At 44.9% G+C, this 24997-nt stretch overlaps 1 protein-coding gene across 4 annotated transcripts in view; it reads left to right on the forward strand.

Annotated features, from left to right (window-relative positions):
- Positions 1 to 16478: 16478 nt before the first annotated feature.
- Positions 16479 to 24997, forward strand: part of LOC124552562 (tropomodulin) — a 394271-nt gene continuing 385752 nt past the window's right edge. For all 4 annotated transcript variants that reach the window (XR_006967931.1, XR_006967930.1, XM_047126885.1 and 1 more), the window contains exon 1: positions 16479 to 16617. Coding sequence is in view for 2 of the 4 variants with exons in the window: in XM_047126885.1 (XP_046982841.1) it covers positions 16576 to 16617 (42 nt within the window). In the remaining 2 variants the exon portion in view is untranslated. The remainder of the gene's footprint in view (positions 16618 to 24997) is intronic.

The following is a 24997-nucleotide window of genomic DNA, read 5'->3' on the forward strand; positions in this document are numbered from 1 at the left end:
AATGCTCCCACAATGGCAACACCTCTGCTAGCACTGGCAACTGGTCGCGGGTCTCCTGCAGTCAGATGCGCTCTCCACTCTGGTCTGCAGGCGTGAAGGTGTAGACCCGAGAGAGGAAAGGAAAGGGAACGAACGATATCACCTGCATCGGGACTTCATGCTGAATCAGCGGCGACGATTGAAAATGTGTGTCGGACCAGAACACGATCCCGGGATCTCCTGTCTACTAGGCAGTTGCGTTAACCGTTTTTCCAACTAGATGCAGCGTTTATCGCAAATATGCAGACTATCTCGGCACGCTCCCTTGCCGTGCCCTTCATGCTCGCTGGTTTGAGGTTCCAGCGGGAAGTCAAATGTGCATCTGCACTGAACAGACATCACGCATTCATATAAGGGACATTAAATCCCAATCTCGCTTGCTCCGCGTAGCTTCACAATATGTTGCTGGTGTGCCTTCACGATTCTGTTAAACTTCTTTTAACATTTTAATGTTCGGATAATAAGTTGTCATCTCTTTAATCTAAGAATAGATGATCAATGCAGCTAGCTGCTATCTCTGTGTAATGTCTTGTCTGTATAGACGTGTATCTGTTGTCTTTAAGATCCCTTCACCTTCACACATAAGTCTATACAGTAAAGTAAGGCCCTCCCAGTTCTTGGCTGATCCGTGATAAGACAGGCGAAAAATTAGACTAATGGAGGATTATTAGTATTATCTCTATTTCATTCGCTCTCTCTCTTTCTCTCCTTTATCTATGTATAGTTTTTAATATAAGATTTCATTACGTGATATAGTGATAAAAAGAATCGGCCAAATATAATCTTTGATGGAGACCTTCGTCTTGGTAATCAGCGGCTGGCTTGCTGTAAGAGATCTTTACGTTTATTATTACTGTTAAACACTGCAGTCAGTTGGGAGAATCAATCGTTTGGACAATTTGTTCCTTTTACGAAAGATTACGAATTCCAAATGTGTACGAAGCCTTTTTGGACGATTTAACACAGACTCAGTGATTGCAGGCTCTCTTCGACACAGCTGAAACTTCCCCACTAATTACAGGGCCAACGTGATCAACAAATGATTCAGAAAAAAACTTATTCGTTCATTCACTCCAGAATAAAAAAGTCACAAACCTTATTTATGGAGGAAATCGTGTATTAAATCCATCTCCATTACATGTCCAGATCTCCGGTGATTCCACGTCTTAATTATTTTCATTTTACAATCTCTTTCTCTTCAAGACAAACCGCTAGCGGCACAAATGTTAATCAGCTCGCTTTAGCGAGAAGAAAAGCAGAATATGTATCTCTCAGAAACACATCAATCCCTGAACAGATACTCCAGAAGCTGTCCTAGTTACCACTCCAACAACCATGGAGAATGCATATATGCATCTCTGTTATTTCAAAGAATAAATGCACTAGAAAATACTTTGGCGTCGACCAGCTGTCGCCGCGTATATGACGAGAAAATCAGATCAGATAACTTTTCCAAAGTGAATGAATGTGGATGGTTTGATTGAAAATGGTTAATTGGTGCGTGGTAGAGGGTATTTCCTGTGGGGACATTACATTCTGTTGAATGCTGCCCGTGCAGTCACAGTAGTTGAGCACTTAGCACGCCGCAGCGTCTACTGTGACGAGTGATGGGCCCGTATTTTGGTTGGCCTGCCCGGCTCGCAGGCGCAATTCTGTTGGCTGCGCCCGGCCCGGGTATTTATACGGGCGTGCGCGCTTCGCGGAATGTGCAGTCGACGACGCGCCGTTGCGGTTCGCGCTGCCGCCGCCCGCCTGGCGGGTGGGTGGCCTAGGCGACAGGCGCTGCCGAGGGGCCCCCAGCCGCTCTTCCCACCCCCATCTACAACGGCTTGCAATTAGACATTAGCTGGAACCACTCTCCTTCCACCCACCCACGTGCCCTCCCACCCCACCATTGGTGTATGACTATACGGTGAATAAGAATTTTCTTTGACCATTACATTTTTAATGTGACGAAAGATGTTGCAGGTGTTTTACTAGACTACTAACTAATGACTCAGTGAGACAATTAGTACTGCTTATCTCTACCAACCTCGTTTTATGGAATGATGAAGCCATTCTCAAGGCATCGTGAGTGCTACAACCACACTGAGGCTAGACACTAGCTAGAAAACATGCCTCCTAGCTGCATTCACTCACTGCACCCCCATTTAAAGTCAAAGGGCTTAAAACATTTGCACTGTAATTAGTGTACTTGACCCACTTGATTGCTGAACTCCTTACATCTGAACTGGCATAAATTGGTAGACTGCACCCTGAAAACGCTTCGCGTCTTATCACCAAATAATAATAATAATAATAGTGTGCAGACCCTGCAGCAATATGGTGGCCATTTTACAGTTACTGTTCACTTGCGTCAATCAATTCGTTTCTATCCCAAGCTGTGCTTAAATGCAGACCGTCGTCTTTTCAGACAGTGTTGCCTGAAATTTTTGTGTTGATCGCTTCTTTTTTAACGTTATCCCAGCAATCATACGTTCCTTTAATAATGTACAGTATGGTTCGGTGAATGCAATTCGTTGTCTGTTTTTAGTGCATTCTGTGCTTCAAAACGGTAAAGATGGCGAAAGCTAGGATGATGGCTGCAGTAGCAACGCGTTGCCTTTGGTTTCTCTCTCTCTCTCTCTCTCTCTCTCTCTCTCTCTGTGTGTGTGTGTGTGTGTGTGTGTGTGTGTGTGTGTGTGTGTGTGTGTGTGTGTGTGTGTGTGTGGTGGGGGGTGTTGTTGTTGTTGTTGTTGTTGTGGCTGTGGTGATGATAATTACCGAGCCATAGGTCTTGTAAGTCTACAGGCTTTCGTGGCCGTTGTCACTGAAGTTAAAATATTCTTTTATGGGCAAGAGGTTTACACCTTCATCAGAAGACTAGACAACCTTCGCAGAAGAAGAGGTAAATTACCAAGCGATTTGGCCTTTGTATCCCGGTGCCGTGATAATGATGTTATTACTAGATTCGCCAGAACTAGTCACCCTGCGCAGACAGTGAAAGCCAGGAGAATCTACCAAAGGCCCAGCCAAGCACTTCTCCGTGAAAGAATCTAGAAAATACGCAGGGACTTGCATTATGTTAGATCCGTTTTAACTGATGTTCATTTTTCACTGGTGGTAACTCTCCCACCCCAGGACTGGGATAAAGTGGACAGAATAACGTTTGACCATTCAACAAGGTTTTAGGATTTCAGTCCTATGAAACAACAAGATAAATTCGAGAAGCTAGCGGTTAAAGTTCAGAAGGAAATCGCTAATGTGGATCCGAAGCGAGTTCTGCGCAAAGGTGTGAATTTCGCAACTACACCGAAGAGAATACGTTGAAGGAATTGTAAGTGCCGTCGAAGCATCCTTGTTTCGTCTTCCGAAGGTGCAGGCCGAAGAAGTAAGACAAGATATGTCGAGAGTTCTACGGAAATCGAAACCTCCGAAAAGCAACTTATCGGCGCAGGAAAGGCTCTCTCTTATTGAACTCGCGAGAAACGAAAGCATCGTTGTAACAAAATCGGATAAGGGGAGTGATACTGTTGTTTTGGACGCTGTGGATCATCACAGGAAGATGGAACAACTACTAGCTGATCCTGTGCATCGCAAGTTAAAAAGCGATCCGACGAACAGAATCGTCCGGAAAGTGAAAAACCTGATACCAGACTGGACAGCTCTATTCCAAAGAATCTAACACTTCGTATACTTGTCTCACCAGAATGTACGGACTACCGAAATTAGATAAAGAATCGGTTCCTTTGAGGGCTATAGTCAGTGGGATTAACTAGGCGACTTATTTTTTAGCGCGTCATTTATCTGGCAAACTGAGACATCTAGTTGGTAAAACAAACACTTTTATAAAAGATTCGAAACATTTTTGAGAAATTATACTCGCACTGAGGATATCTGCAGGTGACATTCTTGTTAGCTTCGATGTGACATCGTTATTTACTAACGTCCCAGTATCAGATACAATGGAGATCATAAGAGAGAATGTTGCTCCAGATGTTTGTGACTTAATTGAACTATGTCCTCGTTCGAGCTATTTTAAGTACAATGGTGAATTCTATGAACAGGCTGACGGCCTTGCTATGGGCTCACCCGTTTCGCCAGTTGCAGCTGACGTTTTTATGGAACATTTCGAGGAACCAGCGTTCAGTAGTGCTCCTTTGAAGCCTTCTTGCTGGCTCAGCTATGTGGACGATACATTCGTTATATGGTCACACGGCAAAGAACAACTTCATGCGTTCCACAATTTCTTAAATGGAATTCACCCGAAAATCAAATTCACGTTGCAGGTTGAGAGTGACGTCGGTCTCCCGTTCCAAGATGTGTTTGTATACAGAAGATCCGATAACAGTCTACGTCACAGAGTGTACAGAAAGTCTACTAACACAAACAGGTATTTAGATGCCACTTCGCACCACCACCCAGCCCAGAAGCACAACCACCCAGCCCATAAGCACTTGCCTTCCGTATAAGCGATGACGACAACTTGGAATAGGAGTTGAATTTTTTGAAGAGGACATTGAAGGCAAATGGGTATGATAGTTATTCAATCGACAGGGCTTTTAGGTGGAATATTTATACCGCTTATAAGAATGACGAGGAACCGCCTTCTCACTCCTTCAGGTTACCGTTCGTTTATGGGGTCACTGACCGCATAAGCAGAATTTTGAAGAATAATGGTATTCAGACATCTTTCTTTAGTCGAAACAAAATAAAAGATTTTTTTCCGACGCGAAAACCGATGCACCTGATTGCCTCCACAATGCAGGCGTCTATCAAGTGACACGTTGCTGCGGCAAAGTGTATATAGGCGAAACGGGAAGAACTGTTGAAGAACGCATTAAGGAACACGAACCACACATGCGGTTAAAACAAAGTGCAAAATTGGCAGTAGCGCAACATCACGAGAAGTGTGGCTCTGACATCGACTTTAAAAACGTACGTGTACTGGGTAAGGAAACAAACATTTATAGAAGAAAGGTCCGAGAAGCGGTTTAAATTTCTAAGAATGCATCTAATTTCAATAGAGAGGACGGCTATAGGCTTCCGGCATCGTGGCTCACCGCCATCAAGGAAGTAAATACGCGGCCGCGGAGGAAACAACGCGCTGCAAGTCACCTCGGCGGACAACAATATTTTGGGTAAACGTTCCCCCTCTCTTGCCCTGTTCGTTTCGGATTTAGCCAATGTTGACGACCAACCAATAGCGGTAGCAGGAATTTCAACCAATAACCCTTCCCCAGCGTACGTGTTGAATAGTGCCTTCCTATCGAATGACGATGGGCCGCCAATGTTATCCACAGGAGACTAGCTAACAACGCCTCTTCTTCCGCATTAGAGCGGGAATAATATTGGCGTATGACTATGACCCACCAATGGTAGCCATATGAATTTCAACCAACACTATCACTTCTCCAGCACGAACGCGACACTCGTCTCTAACAGTGTTCTAGCAGTAGTGGACACAAGAAGATCCTGAGGAAGATCCCAGTCGAAACGTCGATCATTTTAGAAGAAACGTGACGCGGCCTAATAACCCAGAAGATTTTAACTTCTTAGGTCTTGTGTTGTTTAATAGTGTTTTCATTGCGCTTAAATCTTCATTTGGTTTTTTATCGAATATAGTGGCTAAAATCCATGGAGAAGAAATAAAAACTTTGAGGTTCGCCGATGACATTGTAATTCTGTCAGAGACAGCAAAGGACTTGGAAGAGCAGTTGAACGGAATGGATGGTGTCTTGAAGGGAGGATATAAGATGAATATCAACAAAAGCAAAACGAGGATAATGGAATGTAGTCGAATTAAGTCGGGCGATGTTGAGGGTATTAGATTAGGAAATGAGACACTTAAAGTAGTAAAGGAGTTTTGCTATTTGGGGAGCAAAATAACTGATGATGGTCGAAGTAGAGAGGATATAAAATGTAGACTTGCAATGGCAAGGAAATCGTTTCTGAAGAAGAGAAATTTGTTAACATCGAGTATAGATTTAAGTGTCAGGAAGTCATTTCTGAAAGTATTTGTATGGAGTGTAGCCATGTATGGAAGTGAAACATGGACGGTAAATAGTTTGGACAAGAAGAGAATAGAAGCTTTTGAAATGTGGTCCTACAGAAGAATGCTGAAGATAAGGTGGGTAGATCACATAACTAATGTGGAGGTATTGAATAGGATTGGGGAGAAGAGAAGTTTGTGGCACAACTTAACCAGAAGAAGGGATCCGTTTGCAGGACATGTTCTGAGGCATCAAGGGATCACCAATGTAGTATTGGAGGGCAGCGTGGAGGGTAAAAATCGTAGGGGGAGACCAAGAGATGAATACACTAAGCAGATTCAGAAGGATGTAGGTTGCAGTAGGTACTGGGAGATGAAGAAGCTTGCACGGGATAGAGTAGCATGGAGAGCTGCATCAAACCAGTCTCAGGACTGAAGACCACAACAACAACAATGGCTAAAAGAAAGTGTTCGTCACTAAGCACGTCAGTGACATCGCCAATTTGTGCTTGCAATTACAGCGCAACCGCGCTAGCCAGACATCACACAGGATCTATTTCAGGCGAGAGTGTGTAGGCTTTTGGCAAAATGTAGTTTCGAAGCACTTAATTTATTAAACTCCTGTTCTGTTGATTATGTCCGCGTATCATCTTACGACGGCGAGGCGGGAAGACGAGACGCGCCGTGTTGTCCGTACGGGCACATTTATTACGGCGAGACGAGTCGAGCGCAGCTGACTAATCGGCAGGCTACGCACGGGCGATTGGAGCGGCCGCGTCATGCGGTCAGAAGCCAGCAGCGCTGCACGTGTGTGCGAGCGCGCGGCTGTCAGACACGGGCGGCGGTCGGCGCCTCACCGGCTATTCCTGGCCTCACCAGCACGGCGACTCCGCTGCAGTGGGCCGCTTTTAATCTGTCTTCCTGCAGCGCATCGCCGGTCGATCGCGGAGTTAGCAGCTGGCTCCCTATATCGCCTGACTTTGTAAACTACGCGGGTTTCACGGATATCGGAAGACACTTTCCAAGCACCAAGCGGGAAGCAATTACAATTCCTACACTTGGAAATACACTCTGTGGTGACAAAAGTCGTGGGAGACATGCTATTATCGTGTCGGTTCAAACGGCTCTGACAAGGGAACCTCCCCATCGCACCCCCCTCGAATTTAGTTATAGATTGACACAGTGGATAGGCCTTGAAAAACTGAACACAGATCAATCGAGAAAACAGGAAGAAGTTGTGTGGAACTATGAAAAAATAAGCAAAATATACAAATTGAGTAGTCCATGTGCAACATATGCAACATCAAGGACAACTTTAGCATATGAGCGCAGTGGTCCCGTGGTTAAAGTGAGCAGCTGCGCAACGAGATGTCCATGGTTCGAGTCCTCCCTCAAGTGAAAATTTTAATTTCTTTATTTTCGCAGAGTTACGATCTGTCCGTTCATTCATTGACGTCTCTGTTCACTGTGATAAGTTTAGTGTCTGTGTTTTGCGACCGCACCGCAAAACCGTGCGATTAGTCGACGAAAGGACGTGCCTCTCCAATAGGAACCGAAAACATTTGATCGCAAGGTCATAGGTCAACCGATTCCTCCACAGGAAAACACCTCTGATATATTCTTTACGACACTGGCGACGGCATGTGCGTCACATGACACGAATATGTTGTCGACCCACCTAACTTGCACACTTGGCGAATGGGTAAAAAGATTCTTCTACCTTGCCCGATTTAGGTTTTCTTGTGGATGTGATAATCACTCCCAGAAAAGTGATGAAAACATAAGAGTTTGTCACATAAACTGCAACAAATGAATGAAACAGTTTCACAATCGCACAGTTTTCCCTGTGCTCTGTCAAAACATGTTTTTTACGTTTTCAAATGTTTCCATGCGTAGACCGTCAAATCCTGCATATGTCCAAGCAAGTCTGAAAATGTCCTGGAATCTTGGAGAGCGAAGGTGATTATGTGTGAGTTCCTGAACTTTGATAATTGTCTGAAAATAAAAGAATTGAACTTTTCACTCTAGTGAAGATTTGAACCAAGGACCTCTCGTTCCGCAGCTGCTCGCGCTAACCACGGGACCACGGCGCTCGTAAGCTGACACTCTCCTTGATGTTGCCTACCTTGCCCATGGAATACTCAGTTTCCATATTTTGCTTATTTTTTTCATAGTTCCACACAACTTCTTCCTGTTTTCTCGATTGATCTGTGTTCAGTTTTTCAAGGTCTATCCCTGTGCCAATTTATAACTACATCTCAGGGGGGTGCGATGGGGAGGTTCCCTTGTGAGCACTATGGGACTTACCATCTGCGGTCATCAGTCCCCTAGACTTAGAACTACTTAAACCTAACTAACCTAAGGACATCACACACATCCACGCCCGAGGCAGGATGCGAACCTGCGACCGTAGCAGTCGCGCGGTTCCGGACTGAAGCGCCTAGAACCGCTCGGCCACAGAGGCCGGCTATCGTGTCGGAACTCATTTCGCCCCCTAGCCTGTATAGCTGTCCATAAATGCGAAAGTCTTGCGTTGGAGTATTTTGTGCACGAACCAACGTCTCGATTATGTCCCATGAATGTTTGATGGTATTAAAGTCGGGCGATTTGGGCAGCCAAATCATTAGCCTGGATTGTCCAGAATGTTCTTCAAACCAGTCCCGAACAACTGTGGCCTGGTCACATGCTGCACTGCCATTCATAAAAATTCCATCGGTCTTTTCTACAAATGCTCTCCAAGTAGCCGAACAAGCCCATTTTTAGTCAATGAGCAAAATACGAGGGGCGTTTGAAAAGTTCGTGCAAAGTCCGAGAGTTGGCACCACAGGCGCGTATCAAGGTCATGTTTAGTTAGTAGCTTCTTTGGAAGCCATATTGGTCTATTTCTTTGTGTTTGATCACCACACGAAATTCTTTCAGACAAATGCCAAACATTACTTTATGAAAGGCAGAACGTCTCAGGAGACTAAAGAGAAGCTTGATAAACATTACAGTGACTCTGCACCTTCGATTAGAACATTTTATAGGTGGTTTCAAAATTTTCGGAGTGGACATATGGGTGCAAGTGATGCTGAACGTTCTGGACGCCCTGTGGAGGTTACGACTCCAGAAATCATTGATAAAATCCATGATATCGTGGTGGATGACATAAGAGTTAAGGTGCGTGAGATTGCTAGTGCTGTGGGCATCTCGAATGAACCGGTACATGATATTTTGCATAAACATTTGGACGTGAGAAAGCTATCCGCAAGAAGGGTTCCCCGATTGCTCACACTTCGGCCGGCCGGAGTAGCCGCGCGGTTAAAGGCGCTTCACTCTGGAACCGCACGACCGCTACGGTCGCAGGTTCGAATCCTGCCTCGGGCATGAATGTGTGTGATGTCCTTAGGTTAGTTAGGTTTAAGTAGTTCTAAGTTCTAGGGGACTTGTGACCACAGCAGTTGAGTCCCATAGTGCTCAGAGCCATTTGAACCATTGCTCACACTTCACCAAAAACGGAATCGTGCGAAGTGTTGTAAGGATGGTTTCCAGGTCTTCAGGAAGAATCCACAGGACTTTAAGCGTCGTTTGGTCACTGTGGATGAAAGATGGATACATTACTATACTCCTGAGACCAAAGAACAATGTAAGCAATGGGTTACCAAGAGAGAATCTGTACCAAAAAGGGCGAAGGCCATTCCTTCGACCGGAAAGGTTATGGCGACTGTCTTTTGGGATTCGCAAGGGATAATCTTCGTCGACTATCTGGAAAAGGGTAAAACCATTACAGGCACATACTGTTCATCGTTATTGGACCGTTTAAAAACCGTGCTGCAAGAAAAGCGCCGGCGATTGGACCGCAAAACAGTCCTTTTCCACCACGACAATGCACCAGCACACACCTCAGTAGCTGTGGTCGCAAAAATTAATGGCAATAGTATTTCAACTCGTTTCACATCCGCCCAATTGTCGAGACTTGGCTCCCTCGGACTACTATTTGTTCCCCAATTTGAAGAAATGGCTGCTGGGACAAAGATTTTATTCAAACGAGGTGGTGATTGCACTAACAGCTGTTTTGTAGACTTGGATAATTCCTATTATTCGGAAGGGATCAACAAATCAGAACAGCGTTGGACGAAGTGTATAAGTCTAAAAGGAGACTATGTCGAAAAATAAAAAAGGTTTACCCCAAAGACGTAAGTAGTTTTTATTTTTGCACAGACTTTTCAGACTCCCGTCGTAGTTGGACCACCATTCCATGTAAACTTAACCCACAACATTATGGAGCCGCCAGAAGTTTACACGGTGCCTGGTTGATAACTTGGGTCCAAGGCTTAGTGGGGCCTGTGCCACACTATAAGCCTACCATCAGCTCTAAACAACTGAAATCTGAACTCGTCTGACCAGACCGTAGTTTTCCAGTCGTCCAGGGTCCAAGCGATGGAGTCAGGATCTGAGGAGAGGCGCTGCTGGTAACGTCGTGCTGTTAGCAGAGGCACTCGCGCCGGTCGTCTGCTGCCGTAGCCCATTAACGCCAAATTTTGCCTCATTGTCCCAACGGATGCGTTTGTGGTTCGTTTCACATTGACTTCTGCAGAAATTTCACTCAATGTTGCTGGTCTTTTATCAAGACGCCACCGCTCTCACGCTTAACGGCGCCGGCCAGTGCGGTGTCCGTGGTGAGAGTTAATGGCTGAAATCTGGTACTCTCTTCCCACTCTCGACACTGTGGATGTTGGATTATTGAATTCCGCAACGATTTCCAAAATGTATATTCTGTCTAGATCGAACTACAATTCCGAGTCAAAGTCTGTTAATTCCCATCGTATGGGGCCGGTCGTTGTGGCCGAGCGGTTCTAAGCGCTTCAGCCCAGAACCGCGCTGCTACGGTGGTACGTTCGGATCCTGCCTCGGGCCTGGATGTGTGTGATGTCCTTAGTTAGATTTAAGTTGTTCTAAGTCTAGGGGACTGATGACCTCAGATGTGAAGTCGCATAGTGCTTAGAGCCATTGGAACCATCGTACGGCCGTATAGCACGCTGGGTGACGGACTTTGGTACTGAGTATATCATTCCTCCCGCCTTCCATTCGCACATGGAACAGGGCACGGTGAAATCGTAGTGGTGCACCTAGTGCCCTTTAATGCAGACCATAGTTATGTGCTTCGTCGAGGTTGGAGTAATTCACCGCGCTTGTTAGTAAGGATACCTAGGATTATTTTAGACTTACCAGTATCCAAAACTAATCATACTGCATGCACTGCGACTGCGTTTTAGTTACGCTAATGGATTTCATTAGCGGAATTCCACCAGCTGCTTTGCATTATGTACAGAATATGGTCTCAAGATCCTGTATTACGTTATGAGATCAAGACTGCTATGTTTAATTATGTTTCTTATTACAATAGACCAATCTCTGTGTTACTGGCATCTTCAGGTTATCTATGAAAGTTACATAATTTGGTACAATATTTCAAATTTTTAAGCAAATAATTTAACACATTGTAGAATTATGGTTCGCTACGTATATCTGGTGGTCTTGATATCCATACGACATCCTTGTCTCAGTTGCTGTCACACTATTTTTAAGTTTGCCCCTTCGATGTTGTTGGAGCACTTATTTGTGAAGTTTTCGAATTATGAAACTTTATTTCATAACGACGTTTCGTTACAGCTATATTGACTGTCGAGTCAGCGATGATATATGGTTCTAGGCTGTTTGCCTCTAAAGTATTCTGCAAATCATATTATTGTTCTAGATTATATTGTTTGTGTGATTCGTGTCTATGTGGTTCTACATTATTATGTAATTTAATATTGTTTTTATAGAACTGTTCATGCTGCCTCAACTGTCACGGAACGTTATTATGAAATAAACTTTCGTAATTCGACAACTACAAGGACCAAACTCATACAATAGTGTGGCAGCAACTGAAACATCAATATCGTATGGATACCATGACCACGTGATGTTGGTAGCAAACCACAATTCAATAATTCGTCAGATTATCTACTTCAAAATTTTAAATATTGTACTAAACTATATACTACTCCCAGATAACCTGAAGATGGCAATGACGCCGGAATAGGCCAATTGCAATAAAAAACATAATCAAACACAGCAGTATTTTGGTCTCATAACATTAGATACAATGTCCTTATATAACATATATGATGCAGCGGTCCGATAAGAGTACAAACTCTAAAGTTTGGCTCACTTCATACCTTAGCAGCGTATGACGCTGAATTATATACGATCTGGAAGCTGCTGTAGCTGCTACAAAATTCTTCACCTGCAACGACTCCCTAAGTGCCCTTCAGGCTTTGCCTCACGTGTATCCAGCAGGAAAGAACTTACAGTCAGATGATACGCGACACGTTTTCCAGTTACAGAGGTAGGGGAAGGAGGTATTACTGTGCGGAGTACCAGGCCACGTGGGCATTCAGGGGTAATGAAGCAGCACCTCAGAAAAATTGGTTTGAAAATGCAATTTCCGAATGTGCTGCCCGTGTACCTGCAGTTACCTCGCCGTTGCGGCACAGGATTATGTGTCTGTGGCAGGAGGGATGGTCAGAGTTGCGGAACACCCAGCTGTGACATAAACGACACGGCCGTGGCGCTGCTCCTCGTGCCAGCTGCAGCAGGGGAAGTACTCTTAACGCGCCTCCGGATACGGCACCGTCGTCTAATGTGTGCCCCGTTTCGTTGCCACCCATGGCAAACCATGGGCTTATATTTCAGTACGATAACGCCCGCTCGCACACGGTGAGGGTTTCTACTGCTTGTCTCCGTGCTCGGAAAACCCTACCGTGGCCAGCAAGGTCAGCCGGCCGGAGTGGCCGAGCGGTTGTAGGCGCTTCAGTCTGGAACCGCGCGACCGCTACGGTCGCAGGTTCGAACCCTGCCTCGGGCATGGGTGTGTGTGATGTCCTTAGGTTTGTTAGGTTTAAGTAGTTCTAAGTTCTAGGGGACTGATGACCTCAGATGTTAAGTCCCATAGAGCTCAGAGACATTTGAAACATTTGAACCAGCAAGGTCACCGGATCTCTACCGAACTGAGAACGTTTGGAGCATTGTGGGCAGGGCCGTCCAACCAGCTCCGGATGTCGAAGATCTAACGCTCCAGTTGGACATAATGCGGCACGGTATCACTCAGGAGGACATGCATCATGTTTGTTAATCAGTGCCAAGCCGAATAACTGCTTACGTAAGAGCCACAGGTGAACGAAAACTCGCGCTATTCGTCCACGAGACTCAGAGGGCCATAGACACGGGTTCCCAGGTAGGTGCCGTGTTTCTCGACTTCCGCAAGGCGTTGGATACAGTTCCCCACAGTCGTTTGATGAACAAACTAAGAGCATACGGGCTATCAGGCCAATTGTGTGATTCGATTGAAGAGTTTCTATATAACAGAACGCAGCATGTCATTTTCAATGGAGAGAAGTCTTCCGAAGTAAGAGTGATTTCAGGTGAGCCGCAGGGGAGTGTCGTAGGACCGTTGCTATTCACAATATACATAAATGACCTTGTGGATGACATCGGAAGTTCCCTGAGGCTTTTTGCGGATGATGCTGTGGTATATCGAGAGGTTTTAACAACGGAAAATTGTACTGAAATGCAGTAGGATCTGCAACGAATTGACGCATGGTGCAGGGAATGGCAGTTGAATCTCAATGTAGACAAGCGTAATGTGCTGCGAACATATAGAAAGAAAGATCATTTATCATTTAGCTACAATATAGCAGGTCAGCAATTGGAGGCAGTTAATTCCATAAATTATCTGGGAGTAGGCATTAGGAGTGATTTAAAATGGCATGACCATATACAATTAATCGTCGGTAAAGCAGATGACAGACTGAGATTCGTTGGAAGAATCCTAAGGAAATGCAATCCGAAAACAAAGGAAGTAGGTCACTGTACACTTGTTCGCCCACTGCTTGAATACTGCTCACCGATGTGGGATCCGTACCAGATAGGGTTGATAGAATAGATAGAGAAAATCCTACGGATAGCAGCGCGCTACGTTACAGAATCATTTAGTAATCGCGAAAGCGTTGCGGAGATGGTAGATAAACTCCAGTGGAAGACTCTGCAGTAGAGACCCTCAGTAGCTCTGTAAGGGCTTTTGTTGAAGTTTCGAGAACATACCTTCACCGCGAAGAGGCCATGAGGATAAAATAAGAGAGGGTAGAGCCCACACAGAGGCATACCGACAATCTTTCTTTCCACGAACAATACGAGACTGGAATAGAAGGGAGAACGGATAGAGGTACTCAAGGTACCCTCCGCCACACACCGTCACGTAGCTTGCGGAGTATGGATGTAGATGTAGTGATTTGTTAAGTTTCTGAATCCCGTTTTCTTGAATAAATCACACAAGTTTTCGGAAATGGTGATCATTTGTTTGTCTGTACATGTACGTCACACCTACCATTCGCCTAATTCGTTCATGGCGCACCGCCTTCTTTTTTGTCCTAGAATGTAGTTGGATTGTTTGAAAACTGCTGTCTTTCACATGTCTACAGCTTTCCCCGTTCATTCATTGATTTCTTAATTATTTGTGGCAATTGAAACAATTGCGGTAGGAGAATAGATCTGATGTCCCTGCGGTCAGTGTACAGGTAGCACCAATGCTTCTTTCAAGGACAGGTAGCACCAATGATTCTTCCAATTATTCTTCAAAAAGTGTGTACATTATTCTGCAATCTATAACATCACTATCACCATTGAGTACTGACTTTACACTACTTCTAGTGTGAACAGAGTTCCGTTGGAAGGTGATGTCGTCTTTCGTCCAGCTGACGCCTGGCGCGAAGCGACGATTGTTGTACACTACTGGCCCTTAAAATTGCTACACCACGGAGATGACGTGGTACAGACGCGAAATTTAACCGACAGGATGAAGATCCTGTGATATGCAAATGATTAGCTTTTCAGAGCATTCACACAAGGTTGGCACCTACAACGTTGAGGAAAGTTTCCAACCGATTTCTCATACACAAACAGCAGTTGACCGGCGTTGCCTGGTGAAACGCTGTTGTGATGCCTCGTGTAAGGAGCAGAAATGCGTACCATCTCGTTTTCGACTTTGATAAAGGTCGGATTGTAGCCTATCGCGATTGCGGTTTATCGTATCGCGACATTGCAGCTCGCGTTGGTCGAGATCCATTGACTGTTAGCAGAATATGGAATCGGTGGGTTCAGGAGGGTAATACGGAACGCCGTGCTGGATCCGAACGGCCTCGTATCACTATCAGTCGAGATGACAGGCATCTTATCCACATGGCTGTAACGGATGTCTCGATCCCTGAGTCAACAGATGGGGACGTTTGCAAGACAACAACCATCTGCACGAACAGCTAGACGACGTTTGCAGCAGCACGGACTATCAGCTCGGAGACCGTGGCTGCGGTTACCCTTGACGCTGCATCACAGACAGGAGCGCCTGCAATGGTGTACTCAGCGACGAACCTGGGTGCACGAATGGCAGAACGTCCTTTTTTCGGATGAATCCAGGTTCTGCTTACAGCATCGTGATGGTCTCATCCGTGTTTGGCGACATCGCGGTGAACGTACATCGGAAGCCTGTATTCGTCATCGCCATACTGGCGTATCACCCGGCGTGATGGTATGGGGTGCCATTGGTTACACGTCTCGGTCACCTCTTGTTCGCATTGACGACACTTTGAACAGTGGACGTTACATTTCAGATGTGTTACGACCCGTGGATCTACCCTTCATTCGATCCCTGCGAAATCCTACATTTCAGCATGATAATACACGACCGCATGTCGCAGGTCCTGTACGGGCCTTTCTGGATACAGAAAATGTTCGACTGCTGCCCTGGCCAGCACATTCTTCAGATCTCTCACCAACTGAAACCGTCTGGTCAATGGTGTCCGAGCAACTGGATCGTCACAATACGGCAGTCACTACTCTTGATAAACTGTGGTATCGTATTGAAGCTGCATGGGCAGCTGTACCTGTACACGCCACCCAAGCTCTGTTTGACTCAATGGCCAGGCGTATCAAGGCCGTTATTACGGCCGGAGGTGGTTGTTCTGGGTACTGATTTCTCAGGATCTGTACACCCAAATTGCGTGACATGACATGTCTAGTTCTAGTGTAATATATTTGTCCAATGAATATCCGTTTATCATCTGCATTTATTCTTGATGTAGCAATTTTAATGGCCAGTAGTGTAGTTCTGGTCAGCTCGCCGCGTCACGGCATGTCAGGTGCCGGCTGGCGCTGTGTGCAGGGGACAGCGGTGTGGGCCAGATGTGGCGGTACTCGGCCACGGACGGAGACAAAGTGGCGGACAGTCGCTTTGCACACCAGAATAAATGGGCCGGCTGCCGAGGTGCTCCTCTGTGCCGCTGCCAGGCGCTCATAGCGCCGAAGAATCCGCGAGCGGGGCGCATATCGCGGGGGCGAGCCCCCCTAGCCCCCCCTCTGGAGGGGGGGAGGGGCGCTGGACGCCCCGCGTCGCGACGCCGGCGCGACGCCTCAGTTCCTCGCCGTCGCTGGGCACCGGAACACTCGCCAGTGGGATAGGAGCCACCTCTCCGTCACCGCAGCCAGCCATGGGGATGGAGTATTTCCAGGAGTGGTCCCGGGAGGTCAAGGTCAGCGGGCCGCCCCTGCCACTAACACTGACTGAGGATGCGCGCTCACCTGCAGAAACGTCTCCTCTGAAAGCGGCGACAATAAAACTCCCGTGCGAACAAAGTGACGCCGTCGAACGGTACAAGTGCGACCGATTTTTCAGCTGTCAACTACGGTCGAACATATCTAAAACGACAGTTCTCATAAAGTGATACTGATAGGCGAAACGACGAATAATTTGTGTCATTGTGTGTACGTATAATTAAAATTACAACGACGGTTCCACCGTAATTACGGTATGTCATAAGCAACAGCGAAAACTGACACGGATGACAGGATGATAGAAGCAGTAAACAAGAGTCCGTCGTTTGCGGGATATCCGGCAATCTGTTTTTATGACCCGTGACTGACTTCGTTATGAAATACTGGGTGCGCCTAAGAGCTTTACGTGATTTAGAGTTATTATTTCTAAAGAACTATGCTGGATACAGCTGTGTGGCTTGTTGTAAATGGTTGGTTGACTCATAAAGTTTTTTTTATGTATACACTTCCACACGTGCTCGGTTTGTTGCCTGTGAAACGTTTGGACGATACTCAAATTCTCTCCACGTCTTCGTCAACATGTCTCCGGCGACCTGGTCCCTTTAATCCCACAAACCAACCATCCAGTCTCCGGCGACCGTGTCTACGGCAGCTCGTGCAAACTCCTACGGCACGAATACATCAGAAACCGGTGAACTGAACGTTTTATCCTTAACGTAGTCCCACAATACAAATGAAGAGAAGTTACGTTTGGTGAACGTGTTGGGTCGTCTCTACCGATCTGTGTGTTCTCAGTGGTTCCATCCAAGAAATGACTAACAAATAACCTCCGGTGCGGCAGCGGACTGTCTTGCTGAAACACTAGCTATGGTTGTAATCCTTGTATCTGAGCTGTCAGAGCATATCTAGAAGATAAAATTCTGCGAGTTACGCTATCATTTGCAACAAACCGTACAGTTATATCTAGCGTAGTTACTTAAAAATAACTATTTGTACTCACTCCGCATTGTCCTAATTACTGTGAATGTATCCGAGATGCGAACTTTCCGACTACGACCCCATCTAATGGCCTGTCTTAACGAGGAATAAAATACTGCTTCAGCTGGTTGCGTATTACAGTTTACTGTACACTCGAACATGTTGAAGGAGGCATTCCAATTGCCGTGGTCACATTTGGATGCAGTACTACACCCGGCTGTGCGGTGAGCCACGTATTCTTTCAGAGCCGCCGGACCATCTCGTTAAGCTTTACACGACTCTACAATTCGCTGCTCTACTTCAACTCCATCAACGTGAGTGTTGTGCACTATACAGCTGAGATGTCCTGAGACAATAAAAAAAAAAAAAAAAAAATCAGAGGACTGAAGTCAGGTGATCCTGGCGCCCGAGATACAGGTTGTGATCGACCTGTCCATCTTGGACCATACTGGTGCATCAGAATCACGTCTTAAATCATCAAGACCATCATAGCGTATACCACATACCCCAACACTGCGCAGTCGAATATGCTTTAACAGGCCTAGAAGCCCATTTATAAACGGTGGCTAATCGGAAGTTTTAAATTTCAAATAGATTTATACTACCTAGCACAAAAGTAGGACAATACTTAATACCGAAGTGGCTGGCAGTTCGTAGCCACTCACTGGCAGCTATCTTGCAAATGGCGGTTTTGTGGTCTCCGATTAGTTGGAGACTCGTTGCTTCTCTCGCTGTATTGTTTCACCGCAGTCCGTTATCGCTGTTAGTTGCCTCCCTAACTTAATGCAGTTCGAATTTCGGTACTCTGCCCAGCATGTGTTTATATGTTCGAATCCCGGCTTACCGCCATGTGCCCATCATTTACATCTACATCCATTGGCGGAATATTATACCATTAACTGAATTTTCCGTCGGTGCTTGGCAGAACATGATAATATTAAATAGGAAAAACATCTTAATGTTCTGTTAAATTACCAGCTTTCGGCCTCTTAGTAAAAGGTTGCTGTACTGGTTCTAAGGGTTGCGGCTGCAGCCTGAGAATAGTCTTGGCTACGGTTTTATGGTTAAGGGCAAACATTTAAGAATGTAAGATTCAATCTGTCTAACCTTGAGCCAATTCAATAATTCATGACTGATGAAAAACAATGACCTATATTCATTACGTGCGCAATGAAGTGCTGTAGGATGCGGCCTGTATCAGAGGTGGACGAGGTGTGGGATGAATTTCAGTTGTGGGAAGCCTCACCATATTTCTGGCTGAGAATGAACAATTACTGACTTCGATATTTAACTAAAACACTTGTGAACGTAACAAAATGTCAACATTGCTGGTGCCAGATACACAGGGTGGTCCATTGATCGTGACCGTGTCAAATATCTCAAGAAATAAGCGTCAAACGAAAAAACTACAAAGAACGAAACTTGTCTAGCTTGAAAGGGGAAACCAGATGGTGCTACCATGGGTCAACTGCGTTTTTTAAAATAGGAACCCCTGTTATATATTGTATATTCGTGTACTACGTGAAGAAATATGAAAGTTTTAGTTGTACCACTTTTTCCGCTTAGTGATAGATGGCGCTGTAATAGTCGCAAACATATGGCTCACAATTTTAGACGAACAGTTGGTAACAGGTAGGTTTCTTAAATTAAAATACGGAACCGTAGGTACGTTTGAACATTTTATGTCGGTTGCTCCAATGTGATACATGTACCTTTGTGAACTTATCATTTCTGAGAACACATGCTGTTACAGCCTGATTACCTGTAAATACCACATTAATGCAATAAATGCTCAAAATGTGTCCCGTCAACCTCAATGCACTTGGCAATACGTGTAACGACATTCCTCTCAACAGTGAGTAGTTCGCCTTCCGTAATGTTCGCACATGCATTGACAATGCGCTAACGCATGTTGTCAGGCGTTGTCAGTGGATCACGATAGCAAATATCCTTGAACTTTCCCCACAGAAATAAATCCGGGGACGTCAGATCCGGTGAACGTGGGGACCACGGTATGGTGCTTCGACAACCAATCCACCTGTCATGAAATACGCTATTCAATACCGCTTCAACCGCACGCGAGCTATGTGCCGCACATCCATCATGTTGGAAGTACATCGCCATTCTGTCATGCAGTGAAACATCTTGTGGTAACATAGGTAGAACATTATGTAGGAAATCAGCATACATTGCACCATTTAGATTGCCATCGGTAAAACGGGGGCCAATTATCCTTCCTCACATAATGCCGCACCATACATTAACCCGCCAAGGTCGCTGATGTTCCACTTGTCGCAGCCATCGTGGATTTTCCGTTGCGCAATAGTGCATATTATGCCGGTTTACGTTACCGCTGTTGGTGAATCACGCTTCGTCGCTAAATAGAACGCGAGCAAAAAATCTGTCATCGTCCCGTAATTTCTCTTGTGCCCAGTGGCAGAACTGTACACGACGTTTAAAGACGTCGTCATGCAATTCCTGGTGCATACAAATACGGTACGGGTGCAATCGATGTTGATGCAGCATTCTCAACACCGACGTTTTTGAGATTCCCGATTCTCGAGCAATTTGTCTGCTACTGATGTGCGGATTAGCCGCGACAGCAGCGAAAACACCTACTTGGGCATCATCACTTGTTGCAGGTCGTGGTTGACGTTTCAAGTGTGGCTGAACACTTCCTGTTTTCTTAAATAACGTAACTATCCGGCGAACGGTCCGGGCACTTGGATGATGATGTCTAGGATACCGAGCAGCATACATAGCACACGCCTGTTGGGCATTTTGGTCACAATAGTCATACGTCAACACGATATCGACCTTTTCCGCAACTGGTAAACGGTCCATTTTAACACGGGTAATGTATCACGAAGCAAATACCGTCCGCACTGGCGGAATGTTACGTGATACCACGTACTTATACGTTTGTGACTATTACAGTGCCATCTATCACAAAGCGAAAAATGTGGTCCAACTAAAACATTCATATTTCTTTACGTACTGCACGACTACTTAATAAAAAGTGGGGGATCCTATTTATAAAAACGCAGTTGATATCCGTTTGACCTATGGCAGTGCCATCTACCGGGCCAACCATTGCGCCATCTGGTTTCCCACTTCAAGCTAGACGAGTTTCGTTCTTTGTAGTTTTTTCGTTTGATGCTTATTTCGTGATATATTTGGCCCGGTCACTATCAATGGACCACCCTTTGTATTAAGTCTCATACTTGAGTAATCGTAAACTTTGGTTCTGAGCCCGTTACTAAACTCTCCGTTTATGGAACGGGAATAATCAAAGGATGGGTTAACCACACACGCACACCGAGGTTTACACAGTGGAGAAACGAAAAGAACAAAGACCCTGCACCGTGACTACACGTGGCTAGCAAAGAGATGCTGCTCGCTCGATTTTAACGCACGGAATGAATTTGTAAAGTTTTCGCTGAGCTACACGAACGGAGATCAAAACATGATCTAAGAAACACATTTAACATAAATATACAGTGTAAGAGGAAGATTTGGGAGCTACAGCACGGAAAGGTCTTAAACCAGAGCACGAGCCCGTGGGGGGTAACGAAACGGAAGTAAGTATTGTACAAACAGGAATTTCAGAATAAACGGATCAGCACTGCACCGAATTTATCAGAATGGTAACAAGACGAGTAAGCTGAAGGCTCTCAAACATGAACACCAGTAAGTGGTGGTAATGAACAAAGTAAGAATCGGACAATTGAAGGTACGGAATAAGACGGCTTGAAAATTCAATGACAAACCTGCAGTGGCATTACTAAATTGCACACGCATCCACTGTTATAAAAGTGAGTAGCTGACTGCACTGAATCGTTACCCATTCATCACACCTCCACGTGTCCAAGTGAGTAGTAGGATCAAACAGCAGCCTACGAAATAACTTAAATTTCAGAGTATTCGACACTCGCGATATTAAAAATAAAACGAGTCACACAAAGTAATTGACAATAAATCTAACAGAGAAAAGCGTTAGGAGCTTTAGTTAGAGCGAAAACTTACACAGAATAACTTAACTACCTAGGAGAAGCTCTTATAAGCAACCGATCTTGCCAAGCTCCCAGCGGTCAGTGATGAGCTCCCCTGACGAAACCAGGGTATATCCCGCCAATGGAAGTGACTAGAGAGCCAGCCTACACAATAGGTTCGACGAAAATAAACAGTAACCTCTTTGTTACCAACAAAGCTTCTACTAGTTGGCAATACTGTTGTAGCAGCATACTACTACTACTACTACTACACACACACACACACACACACACACACACACACACACACACACAGAGTCTCTCATTTTATTATTTCCACGAGGTAAAAGAAAGGATGGGTACAGTAGAATACGAAACTGAGGCTTAGTAAACATACTGTGGGACTCAGAGAAGTAGCAAAACTTAATCGTCTGTGCACAAGCGCATCTGAAGTATCCAGTTAGCATACAAGCTTAGTATAAAATACGAAAAAATGCGGCTTTTATGAACGAACTCAGCTGCTCACTCTTTTTATGGAAGAGGAAATTTGTGAGGGCTATACGAAAACATCGGCTGCGAAATGGAAAGCACAGTGAAAATTAAATCTGTTTTATTTGCAACAGTTAGCTACACCTTCCAGCTACGTCTTACATAGTGGACGCTCCAACTTAGAAATCCGTCGTTACGTGGTACCAACTTTCCAATATCCTTATCACAGAGGGTAGCTTCCTGTTCTTTCCTACAACTTTCTACCCTGGATTGCAGCTTACAGTCTCTGCCAGAAAGTTGTCGTCATAGTCAGCGGTTCCTGTGAGCAGAGATGGAAAATCGGAGCCAAGTATGGGCTGTATGATGGGTGATCAAAGACTTCCCATCAAAAACGCTGCAGGAGCTTCCCCATTGTCCCTGCAGTGTGTGCGGCCGAGAACTGTCATGAAGACGGAACCGTACGACAGGTATGTTATGTGGACTGCATGGCCTCAGGCGAAATCTGCCGGCAGCCACCCATACTTGGCTGGAGACTCTGTTGTTGTAGGCATCTTTACATGTTCGCTGTGTGCTCAGAGCTGAAAAGACTGACGTGACGCGATCGACATGCCTAATACCTCTGTGCAAAGCTTCGTCGTGTTTTCACTATGATTTTCATTTCGCAACCGATCGTTCCGTACTTTCTGAATAGCCCTTATACTAATTGCACAGTAAACTGGACTGACAGACATGGAGATGTGGTGAACTTCAATAAAATCTTAAGAGGAGGCTCATACAGAGACCCTTCAGTAGGAAAACTTAATGGTGTCATCGAAAGCTGGCCTAAGAAGCCGAAAGCTGATTCGTGACCCAATTTTGCAATATATTAGGAAGTATTTTGTATGGAATATTAGACATTTTTACGAAGCTTGGTACAGGATAGGAACGGAGTGCTGCAATATGGATATTGGAAGATATAGATAAAAAAATTTCATTTCGTCTTTAAAACAATTAACAAAAACCTTAACATCCAGTTTTGCAACTTGTTGCAGACAGCTTCAGATCAGTGAACGTGACAGAAGGGTCAAAAAACATGACGACAGACTTTCATTATCAGGCCATATAGTTAGAAGTTAACAGGAAAGGGGGGAGAGAAAACAATCCTATACCGTTGTTATTGTCATACTAACGAGTCGTAAGGAATATACGTCACCTGGAAGGTCGTTAATGCTCTTAAAAGGTGAGCGAGATTTAGGCGAACCAAATAAAGCACATTTAACGCCAGCCGAGTCTACAAGAGGCAGAGTTATGTTAGAGTCTTCGTGTTCATTAGCAGTAATAAATAATCAAAAATGGTTCAAATGGCTCTGAGCACTATGGGACTGAACATCTATGGTCATCAGTCCCCTAGAACTTAGAACTACTTAAACCTAACTAAGCTAAGGACATCACACAACACCCAGTCATCACGAGGCAGAGAATAAATAATCAATGAGAATATGAACTTCGGTAATAGAGGTACCTAATAAGAGCGGAAACAAACCCTGTATAACTGGCGTGATTATGGGACGAAAATACTACAGTAAAGCAGTCATGATTCCGAAGATAGTTTTGAACACCACAGTGCTGTAAAAGACGCGGCTCTGTTGGAGTTGGTACACGCCGTTGTCCTCCTTCGACCTTCGAACTGACTTACCGAGCTAGCTACAGTCTTAACGTCAGTTGCGAACCAAAGTGTAATTCGACATTTTTCACACCAACAAAGAAGTGATAAGTTACAGATCAAAACCGTAGGAATGATCAGGGGTCAAACTCCAGGTTTTTGAATTTATTGTCTGGCGTTTCACCATTAAGCCACCGACCCACACGAATTGCATTGTAATAGACAAATTTGTTTGGTCTCAGTTTAGAAAACTACAATATTTTAATATGTGAACCCGTGACATTCGAGGTGTGACAAAAAGAAATATGACGAATTATACTTTCTAGCAGCAACTGGTGACTCTGCAACCATTCCTCATAATTTGCCTAACAAGCTGATCCGATGACACAGGCAGTGTCAAGACGGAACACGCTCTGATTTGTCAGTCAGCGTCCAGAGACGCTAGAGTGAGGTTGTGTTTACGGTGTCTGTGGCGCATCGTGGATTTCGACCAACGCGTGAACGTTTATTTCTGTTTTTAGTTAGAAACAGGTGCCAAAGAAACTCTCGAAATTTTGAAATTGGTCTCTGGTGACAATGGTGTAACTCTGAAGACTGCTTACAAGTGATACGGACGATTTAAAAGCTGCAATGAGTCGGTAGAAGACGTGCAACGTATGGGACATCCATTGACCTCTAAAACAGAATAAAACGCGCAAAAAATGGCCAAAATTGTTCTTTCAAACAGGCGAATAACTGTTGGAGAGCTTACAGAAAAATTTAGCATCTCATACAGGTTTATGCGTAGAATTTTAACCGGTAATTTACACATGAGAATGCAAAATTTGTTCCCAATCTTTTGAGTGCTGAACAGAAGGAAAATCGTGTGTCAGTTTGCATAGAGCTGAAGGATAGTTTTCATTCATGTCGGAACTTTATGTCCAAAAATTGTAATTGGAGATGAAACTTAGGTCTATGGATATGACTCTGTTATGAAAAGTCAAGAGTTCCCAAGGACCGTCTGCGTGTACACCTGCAAGAACATGTGGTGATATGAACTGCCGCGAGTCTGTTGAATTGTAACGAAAATGCACTGAAGATAGCTATTTACAGCCGAAATCTAGATTTGCGAGAGTAAGAAAAGCTGATGGAAATCTGCTATGTTGCTCTCTTTTCGTATAATCTATGATCACAACGGTTCGTGATAGAATCAAAGTTGATTTGAATAACACTACCGCTGTAATGTAATACGTAATACGGACTGGCCTATAAACTTCT

Source organism: Schistocerca americana, chromosome 10 (genome assembly GCF_021461395.2).
Source record: "Schistocerca americana isolate TAMUIC-IGC-003095 chromosome 10, iqSchAmer2.1, whole genome shotgun sequence".
Lineage (NCBI taxonomy): Eukaryota > Metazoa > Arthropoda > Insecta > Orthoptera > Acrididae > Schistocerca > Schistocerca americana.